At 45.0% G+C, this 19,826-nt stretch overlaps 1 protein-coding gene across 1 annotated transcript in view; it reads right to left on the reverse strand.

The window, feature by feature from the left end:
* Positions 1-14,741, reverse strand: part of LOC132899789 (trace amine-associated receptor 13c-like) — a 32,082-nt gene extending 17,341 nt beyond the window's left edge. The window contains exon 1 of the mRNA XM_060941907.1: positions 14,596-14,741. Coding sequence (XP_060797890.1) covers positions 14,596-14,741 — 146 coding nt within the window. The remainder of the gene's footprint in view (positions 1-14,595) is intronic.
* Between the last annotated feature and the right edge of the window lie 5,085 nt (positions 14,742-19,826).

Below are 19,826 nucleotides of genomic sequence, written 5' to 3' on the forward strand. Positions count from 1 at the left end.
ACTATGGGCGAGAGGCAGGGTACACTCTGGACAAGTTGCCAGATCATCGCAGGGCTAACACATACAGACAAATAACCATTCACACCTACAGTCAATTTAGAGCTACCAATTAACCTAACCTATATGTCTTTGGACTGTGGGGGAAACTGGAGCACCTGGAGGAAATCCATGCAGAAATGGGGAGAACATGCAAACTCCACACAGAAAGGTCCCCATCAACCACTGGGCTCGACCCCAAGACCTTCTTGCTGTGAGGTGACAGTGCTAACCACTATATCACCGTGCCGCCTTGAGCCATGTTGTGTATTATTTAAATAGATATGAGAAGACTATAAAGAAGTACATAATAATAATAATAATAATAATAATAATAATAATAATATGTTAACTCGAAGCCTTCATGAGCCTTCAGTTTTTATCTCTGGGGTAACCATTAAAACCTCTATGTAGAACTTTGCTCAGGGGTGGGTTTCCCAAAAGCTTGTTAATGCTAAGAGCATCTTAACTAGGAGAGAGAGTGTTCATTGTGATGCTCGCTCTACCATTTAATGATGATCTTTGTGCTACAATGCTTTTGGGAAACCCACCCCATAGTGTTTTCATATCAGAGTAGAACCAAGTAGAACCATTTAGGACCCCCCCCCAAAAAAAAAAAAAAAAAACCTTAACCATCCACATTAAATAATAATAATAATAATAATAATAATAATAATAATAATAAATATCCACATTTAATTAAATTTCCCCAATGTATAATTTATATGTTCGGTTCATTTTTACCTTCATTTAATAGTTTCCTAGTTCTTGTATGTGAAAGGACAGAATGGTGTCCACTGATCAGCAGGATGCATGTAGATATATCATGTTAAGTCCAGGGTCAGTAGAAACATCAACAGATACTGAGCATCAAATCCACTGAAGTATATCTTCCAAACTTGCTCACAGGAGAGATATCTGCTCCCTCCTCACTTCCCTTGCTTCTCTCTCTCTCTCTCTCTCTCTCTCTCTCTCGCACACTCCTCCCCTGGACTGCTTCATCCAATGAGCTCTCCGTTCTCTTTAATCATCTCATGTCACTGATTCCTGTGCTGCACTGTCCTCCTCTCATTCTCTTTTCTTTTCTGGTTTGTTCCGATGGCTTTTCCTCCAGTACCCAGGTAATCAGGAGGTGGTTCTCTGACTCAGAGCTCAAAGGCTGCTTCTTTATTTATATCCTTTAACATCCACACACCTTCTGTTCATCTCATACACGCTTACCCACATATGTACAGTTGTGGTCAGAAGTTTATATACAGTGACATGAATGTCATCTTGGATATGAATGTCATGGTAATATTTGGGCTTTCAGTAATTTCTCTGAACTGTTCTTTTTCTGGGGCAGAATGTACAGCATACACCTTTAATAATAATAATAATAATAATAAAAAAACACTAGAATTTGGTGCACAAGTTTTAATCTTCTTTGGGTTTTCTGAAATCAGCCCAGGGTCAAAATTATACATACAGGGTCAAAAATATACAGCACACCTAATATTTGGGTAAAATGTCTCTTTGCAAGATTCACCTTGACCAAACATTTTTTTTTTTTTACCATGAATAAGCTTCTGGGAGAATTCTAGTTGGATATTTCATGACTCTTCATGGTAGAATTGGAAGAATTCATTTACATTTTTTTCTTGGCATGGACTCGACTTATAAGCATGGTCCATATATTTTCAATAGGGTTGAAGTCAGGACTTGTTTTAAGCTTAATGTTAACCCGCTTTATCCTCCACAACCAGCTCTGATGCGTGTTTGGGGTCATTGTCCTCTTGTAACTCCCAAGTCCCAAGTCGTGTTCACGTTTCTGATGGTTTATGCTGAATAATTCTGAGGTAGTCTTCCTTCTTCCTTATTCCCTCCACTTTGTTCAATAAACCAGTTTCACTGGTAGCAAAACAGCCCCAGGGCATGATGATCCTACCACCACCACCAGCTGGTACAGTGTCTTTCTGTACATGGTGGTCATCATGGCCAAACAACTCAATGTTTGTCTCATCTCACCATACAGCTATCCTCCAGAAGGATTTTTTCTTTGCCCATGTGGTCAGCTTCAAACATTAGTTAAGCTTGAAGGTGTCAATTTTGGTGCAGGGGGATATTTCTTGGATAGCAGCCTCTTAGTCCATGGTGATCTGAACTGTAGACAGTGATCCATCAGCTTCCAGTTCATGGCAGGGCTGTGCCATGGTGGTTCCCAGGTTGTTCCTGACCATCCAAACCAATTTCCTTTCAGTCGAGGGTGACAGTTTGGTGTCTGAAGATTCTCAGTCATCCAGGTCATAGTAAACTGTGGGTGGTAAAAGAGAGCAACTGGACTTGCTTGAAGATTCTTGAAGACGTTTCACCTCTCATCCGAAAGGCTTCTTCAGTTCTGTCTGACTGGTAGGGAGCATCAGGTATTTATCCTCTCATGGATGAAAAGCTCATCTAAGGTGTCATTGAGTCATCCTGGTGGTGTGGGTCACTGGGGGCTGGTTGTGAACGGCCTCGAGAGTCGTTAGGATGATCAATGGATTGCCAGTTAGGGTGATCAATGGAATGCTGATTCTCTCTGTCCTCCTGTGAGTCACTGAAAACAGCTGGGTTTTGGTGTGCATTCAGTTGTCTGGGAAGTGTGCCAAGGACTGCATTGTAGGTGGCTGATAAATGATGTCTTAGACCCCCACTTCTGTTCAGTGATGGCCGTTCCAGGTTGACAAAAATGGCTTCTTTAACTCCTCGCTCATACCAATGATCCTCTCTGGCTAAAGTGCGTACGTTGCAATCCTGAAATGAGTGTCCTTTGTTGTTAAGATGAAGGTAGACAACAGAGTCCTGGCCTGAGGAACTGGCTCTCCTGTGTTGAGCCATGCGCCTGTGAAGCGGTTGTTTTGTCTCCCCAATATACGAGTCCGTGCATTCCTCACTGCACTGAATGGCATACACTACATTGTCCTGTTTGTGTCTGGGTATTCTGTCCTTAGGATGAACCAGTTTCTGCTTCAGAGTGTTACTGGGTCTGAAATGTACCGGAATGTTGTGTTTGTAGAAGATCCTCCTGAGTTTCTCAGATAGACCAGAAATGTAGGGAATGACAATGTTCTTGTGTTTGTTCCTGTTATCCTCCTTGTCTGTTCTGTTCCTTTTTCTGCTCTTGAGGAAAGACCAGTTGGGATACCCGCAGTTCTGAAGTGCTTTCTTGATGTGATTCTGCTCCTTCTCTTTTCCCTCTATCATTGTAGGGATATTCTGAGCCCTGTGTTGCAAGGTCCTAATGACCCCCAATTTATGTTCCAGTGGGTGGTGAGAGTCAAAGAGTAGGTACTGGTCTGTGTGTGTGGGTTTCCGGTAGACCTCGATGCTCAGGCTTCTGTCTTGTCTCATGTGTACATCACAATCCAAGAAGGCTAGATTATTCCCACTGATGTCCTCCCGAGTGAAGTTGATGTTAATATCCACTGCATTGATGCGCTTAGAGAAGGCTTCCACCTCATGGGTTTTGATTTTAACCCAGGTGTCATCCATATATCTGAACCAGTGGCTGGGAGCAACTCCTGAAAAAGTGGTCAAAGCTTTATGTTCCACTTCCTCCATGTAAAGATTGGCCACAATAGGGGATACTGGTGAGCCCATGGCGCATCCATGCTTCTGTCTGTAGAAACTTTCATTAAACTGGAAATAAGTGGTAGTCGGGCAGAGGTCAAGCAGGGTGCAAATCTGGCCCGTGGTGAGGTTCGTTCTATCCAATAAGGTGCTGTCTCGAAGGAGTCATTTTCTAACAGATTCAACTGCTTCTGTGGTGGGAATGCAGGTGAACAGGGAAGTGACGTCGTAGGAAACCATGGTTTCATCTGAGTCTAGTTTGAGGTCTGCAACTTTAGTAGCAAAATCTTGGGAGTTTTTGATGTGATGTGGCATATTCCCAATGAGAGGAGCCAGGATGATGGCTAGGTGTTTGGCAATGTTGTAAGTAACAGAGTTTATACTGCTGATGATAGGTCTGAGTGGATCTCCTTTCTTGTGAATCTTGGGGAGTCCGTATATGAGAGGAACGGCTTCCCCAGGGTACAATCTGTAGTACAGAGATCGGTTGATGGCTTGGTCCTTTTCTAGTTGTTGCAGGCAGCTAACAACTTTCTTTTTGTAACAACTTGTGGGGTCCCACCTCAAGATTTCATAGGTGGTAGTGTCGCTGAGGAGACTGGTCATCCTGGAGTGGTAGTCCACTGTGTTTAGCAACACCGTGCATCTCCCTTTGTCAGCAGGAAGGATGGTGATGTTCCGGTCTCTTTGAAGCAATGTAAGAGCCCTCCTTTCTTGGATGGTGAGGTTGGAAGGGGGTGCTTTCGCACTGGACAGAGCAGCTGATATCTTCAGTCTAAGTTGTTCTGCCTCTGTGTTGGTCAGATTGTTGTTTCTGATGGCTGACTCCGTGGCTGTGATGAGGTCTACCACTGGTATCCGCTCTGGTGAAACTGCAAAGTTAAGTCCCTTGGATAGAACATCTTTCTCTGGTTGGGCGAGTACCCTGCCGGATAAGTTCTTCACCCATATCTCTTCTATGTCCCGTTGTGTAGCCTGGTCAGATTTCTTCCTCCAAGTCAGCACTTCTGTCTTGCTGGAGGAGGTGGTTTTAGACAGCAAAGTTTGAAATGTGCATATCTGTCGTTCCTTGCCTTTGGTATGTTGTGAAATCTGTGCCTTCTCAGCGAACTCAGAGACTCGTTCCAAAACTTCACTGGGAAGAAGTACTGTCAACTCTTCAAACATCAGTTCAGTCTTGTTCTGGAGAGCATCGATGGTGAAATGTACTTGTCTCACTCTCATTGAGAAGCTGCTTCTGGGCTTTCTGGAGGATTATTTCAGCTCTGTGCCCTTTGACCATTGAAAACAGGCATAGGCTAGTGGGGATAATGTTGGATTGTCGGCATCTCAGGTTGAAATGCAGGTGGTTTCTGTAGTCTGCCAGTTTTCTGGAAGACCTCTCATACTCCCACACCAGTCGAAGGGTTCTCATTCCAAAGTACGTGGAAACATGTCTGAAGATTCTCAGTCATCGAGGTCATGGTAAACTGTGGGTGGTAAAAGAGAGCAACTGGACTTGCTTGAAGATTCTTGAAGACGTTTCACCTCTCATCCGAAAGGCTTCTTCAGTTCTGTCTGACTGGTAGGGAGCATCAGGTATTTATCCTCTCATGGATGAAAAGCTCATCTAAGGTGTCATTGAGTCATCCTGTTGATGTGGGTCACTGGGGGCTGGTTGTGAACGGCCTCGAGAGTCGTTAGGATGATCAGTGGAATGCTGATTCTCTCTGTCCTCCTGTGAGTCACTGAAAACAGCTGGGTTTTGGTGTGCATTCAGTTGTCTGGGAAGTGTGCCAAGGACTGCATTGTAGGTGGCTGATAAATGATGTCTTAGACCCCCACCTCTGTTCAGTGATGGCTGTTCCAGGTTGAAAAAAATGGCTTCTTTAACTCCTCGCTCATACCAATGATCCTCTCTGGCTAAAATGCATACGTTGCAATCCTGAAATGAGTGTCCTTTGTTGTTAAGATGAAGGTAGACAGCAGAGTCCTGGCCTGAGGAACAACAGATGCACAAATTTCAAACTTTGCTGTCTAAAACCACCTCCTCCAGCAAGACAGAAGTGCTGACTTGGAGGAAGAAATCTGACCAGGCTACACAACCGGACATAGAAGAGATATGGGTGAAGAACTTATCCGGCAGGGTACTCGCCCAACCAGAGAAAGATGTTCTATCCAAGGGACTTAACTTTGCAGTTTCACCAGAGCGGATACCAGTGGTAGACCTCATCACAGCCACGGAGTCAGCCATCAGAAACAACAATCTGACCAACACAGAGGCAGAACAACATAAGGGGTGTTCACACGGCAACTTTTACTCTGGTGTAGCACCGGGGCTGCCCTGGTAGAGCGTTCACACGGTACAAAGTTATAGCGGTGTAGCCCCTGAAAGCTGCTTAAACCGGTGCAAATCTAACCCTGCTCGGGAGGTGGTTTAAGAAATTTACTCCGGAGTAAATGCTAGTTTGCGGGGCAGCACCGATATAAAATGGGCCGTCTGAACGCTACAGTGGTAGACTCGCTACGCGTGAGGAGATTTGATTACATACGGGCATTGCATAATTTTGCATCCTGGTATTTTGCGCTTCCAAAATGGCGAATATTAACAACAACAGAACTGCGTGTCTTCCAGTGTTGCCAGATTGGCAGTTTTAAGTGCATTTTGGCGGATTTGAACATATTTTGGGCTGGAAAAAGTCAGCAATATCTGGCAACACTGGTGTCTTCATCCACATTGTTTTCCCGGCGCTTGGTGATGCCATGACAACCGGGAAAAGGAAGTACATTTTCACGCATGCGCATATTTCATTTCCGCATTATTACTATCGGAAATGATAGTAATAATGATAGGAAATGATAATAATAAAAGGAAATGATATCAAAACTTTATTACTATCAAAGGAAATGATAGTAATAAAGTTTTTGCTACTATAACACGGTCGCAGAAACTGCCGTGTGACCGCAAGTGGGGCTGCACCGGTGCTAACACGCTTCTCTAGTAAGCAGGGTTGTGACGTGTGAACGCTCCACAAAATTTACACCGGTGTAAGATATATCGCAACAAAATACATCAGTGCAGCATCGATGCAAATATGTGCCGTGTGAACAGGGCTTTAGACTGAAGATATCAGCTGCTCTGTCCAGTGCGAAAGCACCCCCTTCCAACCTCACCATCCAAGAAAGGAGGGCTCTTACATTGCTTCAAAGAGACCAGAACATCACCATCCTTCCTGCTGACAAAGGGAGATGCACGGTGTTGCTAAACACAGTGGACTACCACTCCAGGATGACCAGTCTCCTCAGCGACACTACCACCTATGAAATCTTGAGGTGGGACCCCACAAGTTGTTACAAAAAGAAAGTTGTTAGCTGCCTGCAACAACTAGAAAAGGACCAAGCCATCAACCGATCTCTGTACTACAGATTGTACCCTGGGGAAGCCGTTCTTCTCATATACAGACTCCCCAAGATTCACAAGGAAGGAGATCCACTCAGACCTATCATCAGCAGTATAAACTGTTACTTAGAACATTGCCAAACACCTAGCCATCATCCTGGCTCCTCTCGTTGGGAATATGCCACACCACATCAAAAACTCCCAAGATTTTGCTACTAAAGTTGCAGACCTCAAACTAGACTCAGATGAAACCATGGTTTCCTATGACGTCACTTCCCTGTTCACCTGCATTCCCACCACAGAAGCAGTTGAATCTGTTAGAAAACAACTCCTTCGAGACAGCACCTTATTGGATAGAACGAACCTCACCATGGACCAGATTTGCACCCTGCTTGACCTCTGCCCAACTACCACTTATTTCCAGTTTAATGAAAGTTTCTACAGACAGAAGCATGGATGTGCCATGGGCTCACCAATATCCCCTATTGTGGCCAATCTTTACATGGAGGAAGTGGAACATAAAGCTTTGACCACTTTTTCAGGAGTTGCTCCCAGCCACTGGTTCAGATATGTGGATGACACCTGGGTTAAAATCAAAACCCATGAGGTGTAAGCCTTCTAAGTACATCAATGCAGTGGATATTAACATCATCAACTTCACTCGGGAGGACGTCAGTGGGAATAATCTAGCCTTCTTGGATTGTGATGTACACATGAGACAAGACAGAAGCCTGAGCATTGAGGTCTACCAGAAATGTTAGGGTTTTGCTGGGAATCGAACCAGGGTTGCTGGTGTAGTAATCCGGCAAACCCCCACTAGGCCACCAGGGGAATGACTCAAGTGCAGAGGAGTGAGGCAAAAGTAGAGTAAAAAAAAGTTTATTTACAATGCAAAAAGGCAAAAAAACAAAAGTATAATCCCAATGCTCAGAAGATATACGAGAAAAAATAAAAAATCCAAAAGTTCAAAGTCAAAACAAAAAGCCAAAGATAAGAAAAGAAAAGGCAAAAATCCAAACGCTCAGAAGATCCCAAAATGGTAAACACAAAGTCCAAAATATCCACAAGAAAACAAAGTACAAAAGACCACAAAGGCAAGGAACACGGAACAGAGATCTCAGGTGATAACATAACAGCACAAGACTCCATGACTAGGGACCAAACTGAGGAAATATTTATACACAGGGTAATTAGAACTAGGCGGGGCAGGAAATAAGGAACAGGTGAGGCAAAAAGCACATGAAAACAAAGGCTGTCAAAACAAACACAAAACACAGAAAACAGTGGCGGCCTCTAGAGGCCAAAACAAACATGACAAGATAAAGAAATAACAGCGGCCTCTAGAGGCCAAAGTCCTAACAGTCCCCAGTCCTAACAGGACACCACCCCCCCCCCCCCAGGAGCGTCTCCTGACGTTCCCAGGGCGATCCAGATGGGCCAAATGGAAGTCCCGACAAAGTTCTTTGTCTAATACATCCCGAGCGGGGACCCAACAGCGCTCCTCAGGGCCATAGCCCTCCCAGTCCACTAGATATTGGAGCCCACCGCGGACCCGGCGGGAGTCAAGCAGGCGGCGCATGGTGAACAGTCTGACCCTGGAAGATGTGTGGGGGGGTGGGGGATTCCTAGAGGCAGGGGCATACGTGGACGACAGTACAGGCCACAACAGGGAAACAAGGAACGTGGGGTTGATCCTTAGAGTCCGGGGCAACTGGAGCCGGTAGGCGACAGGGTTCACCCTGTGCACAACCTTGAAGGGGCCAATGTAGCGAGGAGCAAGCTTGCGGTTCTCCACCCGCAGCGGAAGGTCCTTGGCGGACAGCCAAACCCACTGCCCAGGGCGGAAAACGTGGGCAGGCCTTCTATGGCGGTTGGCCTGAGTCTGGTTGGACCTGGAAGTCTGGATGAGGGTCCTCCTGACCTTGTTCCAGGTCTTGCGACACCGTCTCACGTACTGGTTGACCGAGGGCACCCCAGCGTCCTCCTCCTGGTCAGGAAACAGAGGTGGCTGGAACCCGAATTGGCACTGGAATGGCGACAAGCTGGTGGTCGATGACTGCAGGGTGTTGTGGGCGTACTCCACCCATGGCAGCCAGGTGCTCCATGATGTCGGGTTATCCATCACCAGACCTCACAGGGTGGTTTCCAGGTCCTGGTTGAGCCTCTCCGTCTGGCCATTGGACTGGGGGTGGAACCCTGAGGAGAGGCTGGCAGTGGCCCCGATGAGCTTGCAGAACCCACGCCACACTCGGAAGGAGAACTGGGGCCCCTGGTCAGAGATGATGTCCTGTGGGAGACCAAAGACTCGGAAGACATGATTAAAAATAAGTTTGGCTGTTTCAAGAGTAGAAGGGAGTTTGCACAGTGGTATGAAGCGGCAGGCCTTCGAGAATCTGTCGACAATGACCAATATGACAGTGTTACCTTGTGAGTCAGGAAGATCTGTGATGAAGTCGACTGCCACATGGGACCAGGGATGCCGGGGAATGGGCAGGGGATGCAGGAGGCCCTGGGGATGCTGTCATGGGTTCTTGCTTCTGGTGCACACCTCACAGGACAGGAAGAATGACCTCACTTCCTTCTCCATGCTTGGCCACCAGAAGCGTCTTTTCAAGAAGTCCAGGGTCCTCCGAGCTCCCGGGTGGGCGATGAGAGGGAACGAATGACCCCACTGGAGAACCTTGGCCTGGGCTTGACAAGGGACGTACAGGAGGCCCGGTGGCCCCGTCCCAGGACCGGGGTCCTGGCGTTGAGCTTGTCGGACGGCCTCCTCAACACCCCAGCGGACAGGGGCCACAATCCGGGACACCGGGATAATAGGCCCAACTTCACTCTCCCTGTTGTTGGGCGAGAATAGCCTGGAGAGCGTGTCCGGTTTGGTGTTCTTAGAGCCAGGGCGGTACGATAGGGTGAAATTGAATCGACTGAAAAACAAGGCCCACCTAGCCTGTCATGGGTTCAGTCTCTTGGCTTGCTGGAAGTACTCCAGGTTCTTGTGGTCCGTCCAAACCAGGAATGGATGTTGCGCTCCCTCCAGCCAGTGCCTCCACTCCTCAAGGGCCAGTTTAACTGCTAGCAGTTCTCGATCCCCCACATCATACCGGGACTCCGCAGGGCTCAGGCAGTGGGAGAAGTAAGTGCAGGGGTGCAACTTTCCTTCCGAGCGTTGAGAGAGCACCGCGCCGACACCACTGTCCGAGGTGTCCACCTCCACGATGAACGGCTGGGAAGTGTCCAGGAGGACCAGAATGGGTGCCATGCAAAAGCAGTGCTTGAGGTCCTTGAACGCCTTTTCCGCCCGAGGAGACCAGACCTAAGATCCACCAGTCTTTTTGGTGAGATCCGATATGGGTGCTGCTACGGAACTGAAGTTCCTGATGAACTTGTGGTAGAAGTTAGCGAATCCTAAGAACCGCTGAACTTCTCTAATGGACTTGGGAGTAGGCCAGTCCCGGACGGCCAGGGTCTTGGCTGGGTCCATTTGGAGTTGTCCCGTCCGTACAATAAAACCCAGGAAGGAGACCTCGGGGACATGAAACTCGCATTTCTGGGCTTTAGCAAACAGATTGTTCTGTAGAAGTCTCTGGAGGACATGGTGGCGGTGATCCTGTAAGGTCTTGGAAAATATCAAGATGTCGTCGAGATAGACGAAAACATACTGGTTAATCATGTCCCTCAAGACGTCGTTGATTAGGGCCTGAAAAACTGCCAGTGCGTTGGTGAGTCCGAAGGGCATAACTCGATACTCATAGTGCCCTGACGGGGTGTTAAAGGCAGTCTTCCACTCGTCTCCCTGTCGGATACGGATGAGGTGGTATGCGTTCCATAAGTCCAACTTAGTGAAGATAGTGGTGCCTTGGAGCAGGTCGAACGCTGTGGACATCAGCGGAAGGGGATAGCGGTTGCACACCGTGATTTTGTTAAGGCCCCTGTAGTCAATACACGGTCGGAGCCCTCCATCCTTTTTACCGACAAAGAAGAAGCCGGTGCCAGCAGGTGAGGTGGAGGGTCGAATGAACCCAGAGACCAGGGCGTCCTTAATGTATTCCTCCATGGCCTTGCGTTCTGGCTGAGAGAGGGAAAACAGTCTGCCCCAAGGAGGGGTAGTCCCAGGGAGCAAATCAATGGCACAGTCGTAGGCACGGTGCGGAGGAAGAACGGTGGCCCTACTCTTGCTGAACACTTCTTTCAAATCCCAGTACTCTGTGGGAACTTGAGATAACTCTGAGATCAGGAGGCTCGGCAAGAGACACAGGAGAGCTAGAGAGCAGACAAGAGGCATGGCATGCAGGACCCCATTCCACAACCTGGCTAGTTACCCAGTCTATGCGCGGGTTGTGGCGGGTAAGCCAAGGAAGGCCTAGAATGACTGGGAACTCTGGTGAATGAATCAGGTGCAGGGATATTTCTTCTTTGTGAGCTTGAGATTGGAGAAAGACAGGAGAAGTTACTTGGGTGACTCTTCCATCACCTAAAGCTTGGCCATCCAGAGCAGACACAGACAGCGGGACTTCACGAGGTGCAGTCGGAACATTGATAGTTCGGGCGAAGTGGACATCCATAAAGTTTCCAGCCGCCCCGGAGTCTAGCAAGGCCTGGCAAGAGTGGACAGACTCACCCCAGGAGATGGAGACCGGGATGTAGACTCCTTGGCCAGGAAGTTCAGGAGAGAGGATAGGCCCCGTCACAACCCTCCCTCGGCTGGACGGGGCGGTCCTTTTCCCGAGAGCTCGGGACATGATGCTCGGAAGTGGCCAGGCTTGCCACAGTAGATGCAGCACTTGTCCCTCCTTCTGCGCTCCCTCTCAGATGCAGAGAGACAGGTATGGCCCACTTGCATGGGCTCCAAAGAGTCACTGGAGGAGGTAGATGGGCTCTAGGTCGAGGCAGTGAGGCCGGGGAAGCTCAGGACTCAGCGGCGCTCTCTAATCCTGTTGTCAAGACAAATGGCATGTGAGATCAGGGTTTCGAGGTCACTTGGGCATCCGATAGAGGCCAGACCGTCTTTGATGGGGTCAGACAGACCATGGTGGAAGGCTGAAACCAGGGCCGTCTCATTCCACCCACTGACTGCTGCGAGCGTCTGGAATGAGATGGCGTAGTCTGCAACGCTTCCCTCCTGTCAGACGGACATGAGCTTCCTGGCTGCATCTTTACTGATGTCTGCCTGATCGAAGACCCGAAGCATCTCCTCCGTAAACAGCTTGAAGTCAGAATACTTGGGTCCCTGTCTTTGCCAGACAGCTGTTGCCCAAGCTTGTGCCTTATCAGCTAACAAGGTTATCACATATGCAATCTTGCGGCGATCCGTAGTGTAGGTGGAAGGCTGGAGCTCAAAGGTGAGTTGGCACTGGGTAAGGAACTCCTGGCACTCACCGTGCTTGCCACCATACCTCTGTGGTGCAGGAAGGCAGGCTTCGCGAGGTGATGGAGGCAGCGTGGCCGGAGGCACTGGAGCAGATGGTGGAGCAGGAGCAAGAGGGGGAGATGCGGGCGTAGGAGTCAGCTGTGCCAGGGCTTTCCCAATTTGCTGAAGCAGTACCTCGTGGCAAGCAAGGGCCTCACGTTGGCTTGTGAGTGTTCGTCCATGAATGTCCATGGTCGCTCCGAAGCATGTTAAAGCTGCCATAATTCCCTGAAGGTTGGCCGGGTAGACAGTTGAAACAGCCTCTGCTGAGTCGGTCATGATGGAGTCTTTCTGTTAGGGTTTTGCTGGGAATCGAACCCGGGTCGCTGGTGTAGTAATCTAGCAAACCCCCACTAGGCCACCAGGGGAATGACTCAAGTGCAGAGGAGTGAGGTGAAAGTAGAGTAGAAAAAAAAAAAACAGTTTATTTACAATGCAAAAAGGCAAAAAAAAAAAGTATAATCCCAACGCTCAGAAGATATACGAGAAAAAAAAATCCAAAAGTTCAAAGTCAAAACAAAAAGCCAAAGATAAGTGTGACGGACTAAAATGCAGTAAATGTCACTGCTCAGATGATATCTTAAAATATTCTAGATTATCCTAGACCAAAATGTGTGTGAGCCAGAATATGCAGCAAAACTAATTTAAACTTAACAATGTTTGTTAACAAGAACAAATTAAACAACTACACAGTCTACACAAAAATAAAAATAGTACAATACAAAATTATTTCACTAGCCTGGGATGCTTAAAGTCCGTCACTGTTATATCCAGAGTGAAGCACTAATCCTGTCTGTGGTAGAGAGATCCAATTGATTACAGAATCCAAAAAGTCCTGAGATGAAATATTCCAACTGCGTTGATGGGATTTAGCACAGAACACAAACTCAAAATGTCAACAAACAGCGACGCCCAGTTGTCAGATCAAATGAGTGTAAGCACGACGATAACAATGTCACTAGTCCAGATGTAAAGTCTTCACTCATCAAACTATAATAGTCAAAGATGTGGCATGGCAGTCCAGTATAGCAGACCCAAGTGAATCCCTCCCGACTGACCGCTAACTGGTCCTTATATAGGTGAGGGAGAACTTCCTGGAATGGTCTCGAGACCTCCGTGTGATTCACTCTATTTCCTGTTCTTTAGAGCTGGAACGGAAGTGCCTGCCTGAATATGAAGTTTACTAGTCCATCACTGTTCACAATACAAACATTTCGTGTGCTAAGAAATAAGTAGCCAGTGTTTTCGGTAAACATGTTTATCACAAAACCTTCTAGATTGTTCTAAATACAGATCTCGTAAACACCTTGGCTGAGCATAAACACAAACAATAAATGACTCATCCAGTTATATATAATAAAATAGGCCAACATGAGTTAAAAATAAACATGCCTTCGTCACACCTCCCTCCATAAAGGAAAAAGTTAGAATTTATGACAACTTTTTGAAACATTAATTACATGAATGAGATAGTGCATCTGCACATACATTATCAACACCCTGAATATGCTTTACATCAAGATTATACTCTTGTAACAACAAACTCCAACTTAACAATCTTCTATTCTTATTTTTCAATCTATCAAGAAAGGTTAATGGATCGTGATCCGTATATACAACAATGGGTTGACATGATGCCGAAACATAGACTTCAAAATGTTGTACAGCTAAAACTATAGCAAGAGCTTCTTTCTCAATTGTTGAATAGTTCCTTTGATGAACATCAAACTTCTTAGAAAAACAAACAGGATGCTCAATACCATTATCATCTACTTGTAACAATACAGCACCAGCTCCAACATCACTTGCATCTACAGCCAAGCTAAAAGGTTTTTCAAAGTCTGGAGCTTGTAAAATAGGTTTGGCACATAACAAAGACTTAACTTTATCAAAAGCTTTCTGGAAGGTGTCTGACCACACAAATTTTTTCCTTTTCTTTAACAAATCTGTAAGTGGCGATGTAACATCAGCAAAGTTTTTACAAAATTTCCTATAGTAACCTGCCATACCAAGAAATCTCATAAGACTCCATCTATTTTGAAGTACTGGAAAATTTACAACACTTTGAACTTTTGCTTCAATTGGTGCCACTTTACCATGTCCAACAATATGTCCTAGATATATGACACTAGCTTGACAAAATTCACTTTTAGCCAAATTAACAGTTAGATTGGCTTCTTGTAACCTTTCAAAGACCTTACACAACAGGTTGAGGTGTTGTTCAAATGTATCACTGTATATCACAATGTCATCTACATACACCTCTACACCCTCAATGTCCGAAAGACATTTGTTCATCATTCTCTGGAAAGTAGCAGGAGAATTTTTCATCCCGAAGGGCATTACATTATACTGATATAAACCCTTAGGTGTTACAAAGGCTGAAATCTCCTTAGCCCTCTCTGTCAGTGGCACACACCAGTACCCTTTCAACAGATCACATTTTGTAATATACTTTGATTTACCAACCTTATCAATACAATCATCCATTCTTGGTATTGGATAAGAATCAGTCTTTGACAGAGAATTAACTTTCCGATAATCTGTGCAAAATCTCACAGAACCATCTGGCTTTGGTACGAGAACACAAGGTGACGCCCAGTTACTCTGACTCACTTCTATAATACCATTTTCCAGCATAAATGAAACCTCTTTGTTCATAACCTCAGCTTTGTGAGGATTTACACGATAAGGATGTTGTTTTACAGGTGTTACATTACCAACATCAACATCATGCTGAGCAATATGAGTCTTGTTAGGTACATCAGGGAATATACACTTGTATTCTAACAGTAATGTTTTTAGCTCACATGATTCTGATGGAGAAAGATGACTAAGCTTTACATCAAGATTATCTAATATTTCTGAGTTACTGAGTCTTACAGGACAACTTTCTTTAACTTGGACACATGGACTAGGTTCTACATCAAGGTTTTTCTTACCACTGTCAACAGCTAACACCTCCTCTGACCTATGATGATAAACCTTTAACATGTTAATGTGACACAACCGAGTTGTTTTTCTACAGTCAGGGGTTCTAATGACATAATCAACCTCATTAACTTTCTTAAGAACCTCATAAGGACCATGATATCTAGCCTGCAGAGGACTACCAGGTATAGGCAACAACACCAAGACCTTATCCCCTGGGGAAAAACTACGATCTCGAGCAAGCCTGTCATACAACCTTTTCATCTTAACCTGGGATGACCTAAGATTCTCCTGAGCTAACTCACATGCCCTGCGTAACTTTTCCTTAAACCAAGACACATAATCCAACAAACTAACATCCTCAGAATCCTCCTGCAACCACTTTTCTTTCAACAACTTCAAGGGACCTCTCACTGTATGACCAAATACCAGCTCAAAAGGACTAAAACCTAATGACTCCTGAACAGACTCCTTAGCTGCAAACAACAACAATGGAACACCTTCATCCCAATCCTTCTCATTTTCAAAACAATATGTCCTGATCATACTCTTCAGAGTGGAATGGAACCTCTCTAACACACCCTGGGATTCTGGATGATATGCACTGGATGTTATCTGCCTAGCGCCTAACTGACACACAACTTGCTGGAACAACCCTGACATGAAGTTCGATCCCTGATCTGACTGAATCTCCTTGGGCAAACCAACCAACGTGAAAAAATTAATAAGAGCCTTAACAACCTTTGGGGCTGTAATATTCCTGAGGGGAATGGCTTCTGGAAACCGAGTGGATGCGCACATAATTGTCAACAAATACCGATTACCTGACTTTGTCTTAGGTAATGGACCAACACAATCCACAATAACCCTACTAAAAGGCTCCTCAAACGCTGGAACTGGCTTGAGTGGGGCAACAGGAATTTTCTGATCAGGTTTACCAACCACCTGACAGGTGTGACATGTTCTACAAAACCTAGATACATCCTGCCACAATTTAGGCCAAAAGAAATGTCTCATGATTTTATCACAAGTCTTATTGACACCTAAATGACCACCCATGGGAACTTCATGCGCCAACTTCAAAACTTCCTCACGATACACACTAGGAACAACAATCTGGTACACAACTGACCTCAGAAGCTGGGACCTCGGGGGACCTCCACTTCCTCATTAAAACACCATTTCTAACAAAGTACCCTACTGGAACTTTCAAGAGCTCTTCCTCTGAAAGAACTAGATCAAACAAAGAGGACAATTCAGGATCCTTCTCCTGCTCACAGACAAGCCTACTTTTAGGAAAAGACACTTCTGCCTTGGTCTTATTATCCTCAGAATCAGTAAAACGACCATCAGGGACCTCTATGGAACCTAAGAATGTATCTGATAAATCAATAAGGTCATCTTCTGACTCAACAATATTCTGTTTTTTGACCATTTTCTTAGCCAGAGCTCTAGTCACCACACAAGAAGGAAACACACTAGGATTCTCTTCAACCAAAAAGTCAATCTCTAACAACGGGACTGGCTCACAAACCACCCTGGGCTCAGCAACAACTTTGCCTCCTGCCAAATCATTCCCCAACAACAAAGACACACCCTTAACCAGTAGAGTGGGCCTAACACCAACAACCACAGAACCTGACACAATATCGGAGTTCAAATGCACCTGATATAAAGGAACTGTCACAAAACCACCTTCAATACCCTGCACAATAACATTCACCAGTGGCAGAACGTGAATCTAAAGGTAACACATCCTCCAACAGTAAAGACTGAGTAGCACCAGTATCACACAAAATCTTAATGGGTACAGAGCTAGTTTGACCACACAAAAAAACAGAACCTTCAGATACAAAAGGGATAAACTCCTCCCTAATCTCAGACTTAGAAACAATGTGCTCAGGAACAAGGTCAGGTGATCTGATAGAACCTGGCTTACATGAGAAGACAAATCCATTAGGGTTTACTTCACTTTGCTGTTTCCTTTTTAAGGAATAACAGACATGACATGACCGTTGTTCTGTAAAAAGTTATCCTACCTGTTGGATTTGTCCTACCAAGCCTACTGCGCATGCGCAGAACACATGACGTCATAACTTGGAATTTGGACCAAGTTTTGTCCTACCGATCAGCTGGGCTGATAGAAAATCAGTGAGTATTTCACGCATTTGCCGATTTTTATGTTTTGTGCATATTGGTTGAGTCTTTGGCCGAGTCAAATAATTTGTAATGACTTGTTTTGAATAATAAAACGGTCTGTATGAGAACTTGCTAATTCTGTCACGCAGTGGGGACTGTGCAGTCAAAGTTATGACGGGGCATCGTTTTGTTTGTTTATAAATACTGTATTTTATACGTTTCTGAATTGCAAATATGCCTACATTACGCATTACAAATGCGTGAAATATTCACCGATTTTCTATCAGCCCAGCTGATCGGTAGGACAAAACTCCGTCCAAATTCCAAGATACAGTGGTGCTTGAAAGTTTGTGAACCCTTTAGAATTTTCTATATTTCTGCATAAATATGACCTAAAACATCATCAGATTTTCACACAAGTCCTAAAAGTAGATAAAGAGAACCCAGTTAAACAAATGAAACAAAAATATTATACTTGGTAATTTATTTATTGAGGAAAATGATCCAATATTACATATCTGTGAGTGGCAAAAGTATGTGAACCTTTGCTTTCAGTGTCTGGTGTGACCCTCTTGTGCAGCAATAACTGCAACTCAACGTTCCCGGTAACTGTCGATCAGTCCTGCACGCTGGCTTGGAGGAATTTTAGCCCGTTCCTCCGTACAGAACAGCTTCAACTCTGGGATGTTGGTGGGTTTCCTCACATGAACTGCTTGCTTCAGGTCCTTCCACAACATTTCAATTGGATTAAGGTCAGGACTTTGACTTGGCCATTCCAAAACATTAACTTTATTCTTCTTTAACCATTCTTTGGTAGAACGACTTGTGTGCTTAGGGTTGTTGTCTTGCTGCATGACTCACCTTCTCTTGAGATTCAGTTCATGGACAGATGTCCTGATATTTTCCTTTAGAATTCGCTGGTATAATTCAGAATTCATTGTTCCATCAATGATGGCAAGCCATCCTGGCCCAGATGCAGCAAAACAGGCCCAAACCATGATACTACCACCATCATGTTTCACAGATGGGATAAGGTTCTTATGCTGGAATGCAGTGTTTTCCTTTCTCCAAATATAATGCTTCTCATTTAAACCAAAAATTTCTATTTTGATCTCATCCATCCACAAAACATTTTTCTAATAGCCTTCTGGCTTGTCCACATGATCTTTAGCAAACTGCAGATGAGCAGCAATGTTCTTTTGGAGAGCAGTGGAGAGCTCCTTGCAACCCTGCCATGCACACCACTGTTGTTCAGTGTTCTCCTGATGATGGACTCATGAACATTAACATTAGCCAATGTGAGAGAGGCCTTCAGTTGCTTAGAAGTTCCCCTGGGGTCCTTTGTGACCTCGCCTACTATTACACACCTTGCTCTTGGAGTGATCTTTGTTGGTTGACCACTCCTGGGGAGGGTAACAGTGGTCTTTAATCTCCTCCATTTGTACACAATCCGTCTGACTGTGGATTGGTGGAGTCCAAACTCTTTAGAGATGGTTTTGTAACCTTTTCCAGCCTGATGAGCATCAACAACGCTTTTTCTGAGGTCCTCAGAAATCTCCTTTGTTCATGCCATGATACACTTCCACAAACATGTGTTGTGAAGATCAGACTTTGATAGATCCCTGTTCTTTAAATAAAACAGGGTGCCCACTCACACCTGATTGTCATCCCATTGATTGAAAACACCAGACTCTAATTTCACCTTAAAATTAACTGCTAATCCTAGAGGTTCACATACTTTTGCCACTCACAGATATGCAATATTGGATCATTTTCATCAATAAATAAATGACCAAGTATTATATTTTTGTCTCATTTGTTTAACTGGGTTCTCTTTATCTACTTTTAGGACTTGTGTGAAAATCTGATGATGTTTTGGGTCATATTTATACAGAAGTATAGAAAATTCTAAAGGGTTCACAAACTTTCAAGCACCACTGTATGACGTCATGTGTTCTGCGCATGCGCAGTAGGCTTGGTAGGATAACTTTACAGAACACCATGCTTTTTACAATAGTGACACACAGGACCCGACACCTTTAACTGACCTGATACATAAGACTTTTTGTTTGGAACGTTCTTAAAACTAGATTCTTCACTTTTCTTTTGATCACCACCATCATTGGAACTACTCTTCTGTTTTACAAAATCACTCTTTATGTGAACTAGAGTTGTGAGTCAACACAATCATCAGCAAGAGCAGCAGCTTCATGTAAGGATTCAACCTTGTGTTCACACAGGTAAGTTTTGAGATCATCACGAACACATCTCTTAAACTCTTCAACCAAAATTGTTTGCCTCAATTTTTCAAAATTTTTACTATTACTGGAGTCACACCATCTATCA

This window comes from Neoarius graeffei, chromosome 15, assembly GCF_027579695.1.
Source record: "Neoarius graeffei isolate fNeoGra1 chromosome 15, fNeoGra1.pri, whole genome shotgun sequence".
Taxonomy (NCBI): Eukaryota; Metazoa; Chordata; class Actinopteri; order Siluriformes; family Ariidae; genus Neoarius; species Neoarius graeffei.